Here is a 1,737-nt window from a genome sequence, read left to right on the forward strand (position 1 = left end):
ACACTTCAAAAGATGATCCTTTGGAAGTCTGTTTAGTTTCTTTCATGGTTTTGTTTTGGTTTTTAAACTTTCTTTTGTAGGACCTGATCTCTTATTTTGTCTCATCATATACAAAATGTATCTATGTAACCCATGTCCGCATAGTGACTGTCATACATCTTGTGATTTAGCTCATTTCAACTTGCTCTTTGTGTATGAAAAGCATAATTTTTTGCTTGACTTGTCACTGTGAAATTGGCCATTTCAGTCTCAAAAAATTGTTTGAGTGTAAACAGCAGTGTCAAAATATATTTTGACTATGCAAGATTTATCCTTTTTCAGGTCGCTACAGCCGGTATTGAGGTGCTGGTGTCACTTTAGTTTGATTATAACTAGAAACATGAACTGTATTTAATGTAACTACACATTCTAACAAGATCAAAGCACTCTGATATAAAAAGCATATTTTATCCTGTTAGAATGCAACATTAGATATCCAGCAGTTTCATGGTTTTCAAAGTTTAGCAGACCTATATTTAAGGACAAGCTGGTTGTTTTGACCAACAGTTTTTCTATGTACTGAGGAAGTATTCCTCAAGATATAATGTTCTTTGCATCAGGTATCAAGATATTTTTCGTTAAAAGATGACCAGAAGTGAATATCTGCTGTGTCTTGAGATATAATAAGCATTTTATATATGGAGAGGAATGAAAGAAACAAGATTATTTTCAAATTTAGGACTTTTTCATCTTATCAGGAGAATCCAGAATGAATATTTCTATTTTTTGTCTTCTGTGTATTTCTTTTCTTGTTTTAAGATGAGTTTTATTAGTATTTTGGAGTGATTCTAGGTCAATAATCACCCTTTCTGTAACACATTATAAAATGATCAATAAAGATGAAACAAAAGGGTTGTTTAATAGGCATTAGTTCTCCTTGTAGATAGTTGATTTACAATACCTTTGTATGTTGAGAACTTCTTTGATTGTTTCATCCATCTCAGTTTGTTTCGTAAAAGACATTGCTCACGAGTTTGCCACAACTTGGTATATACTGATTATGTTCTGTTATGGTTTCCCTTTTTTCTCTTTTTATCTTTTCATAAGTGAATGACAAACATGTGCTTATTCATTGGTAAGTGAAAGTAATGTGAAAGTGATTAAAGGTGACCCATGTTTAGACTAGATGGAGTTGAGGTGGGACATCCTCATTAAAGGAAAAAGAATTACTTAAGTTGAAGCTTAAGACTGTGTACGTCAGAAGTTTTTTTGTGGTTCGCTCTACCAATAAAATGATTCTTAACGCTATTTTCTTTTGTCATCCCAAGGCTTGAAGAATGGAAGTATTGGTGAATATTGGAAGATGAGAAAATCTTAATGAGTCGGAAGATTAGAAGCACTGGCCGGGTTTCTTTGGGGAACATTGGAGAAGAATTGTTGGCGAAGACAGAACAGGCTGACAATATTCACCACTGTTGTAATAACCAAGAAATGGAATGTTTCCAAGCATATGAAGATCTCACACTAGAATTTTGTGAAGCTTCAAGGGAAATTGGAGAAGTAATGAAGATGGCAGTTGGTTTGAAGAAGGAAATAAGGCGGGTAAAAGGGTAACACAAGAAAAACAAGGGAAGGCAGTAAGGAAGGGAAGTAAAGTTGAAGCAAAGTCGCAAAAAACTGGGTCAAGACGAAGGAATGCAAGAGTTTTCTCAGGTCAAAAGGGCGTATGGTCAACCCAGTCTTCCTTGTTGAACACCA

At 34.5% G+C, this 1,737-nt stretch overlaps 1 protein-coding gene across 1 annotated transcript in view; it reads left to right on the top strand.

The window, feature by feature from the left end:
• The window catches only part of LOC119592451 (transformer-2 protein homolog alpha-like), a gene marked incomplete at its 5' end in the record, with an annotated part of 8,052 nt that extends 6,767 nt beyond the window's left edge, over positions 1-1,285 (top strand). The window contains 1 exon segment of the mRNA XM_037941272.1: positions 322-1,285. Within this exon segment, the coding sequence (XP_037797200.1) occupies positions 322-341 (20 nt within the window).
• Between the last annotated feature and the right edge of the window lie 452 nt (positions 1,286-1,737).

The sequence above is a fragment of the Penaeus monodon genome, chromosome 30 (assembly GCF_015228065.2).
Source record: "Penaeus monodon isolate SGIC_2016 chromosome 30, NSTDA_Pmon_1, whole genome shotgun sequence".
Classification (NCBI taxonomy): domain Eukaryota; kingdom Metazoa; phylum Arthropoda; class Malacostraca; order Decapoda; family Penaeidae; genus Penaeus; species Penaeus monodon.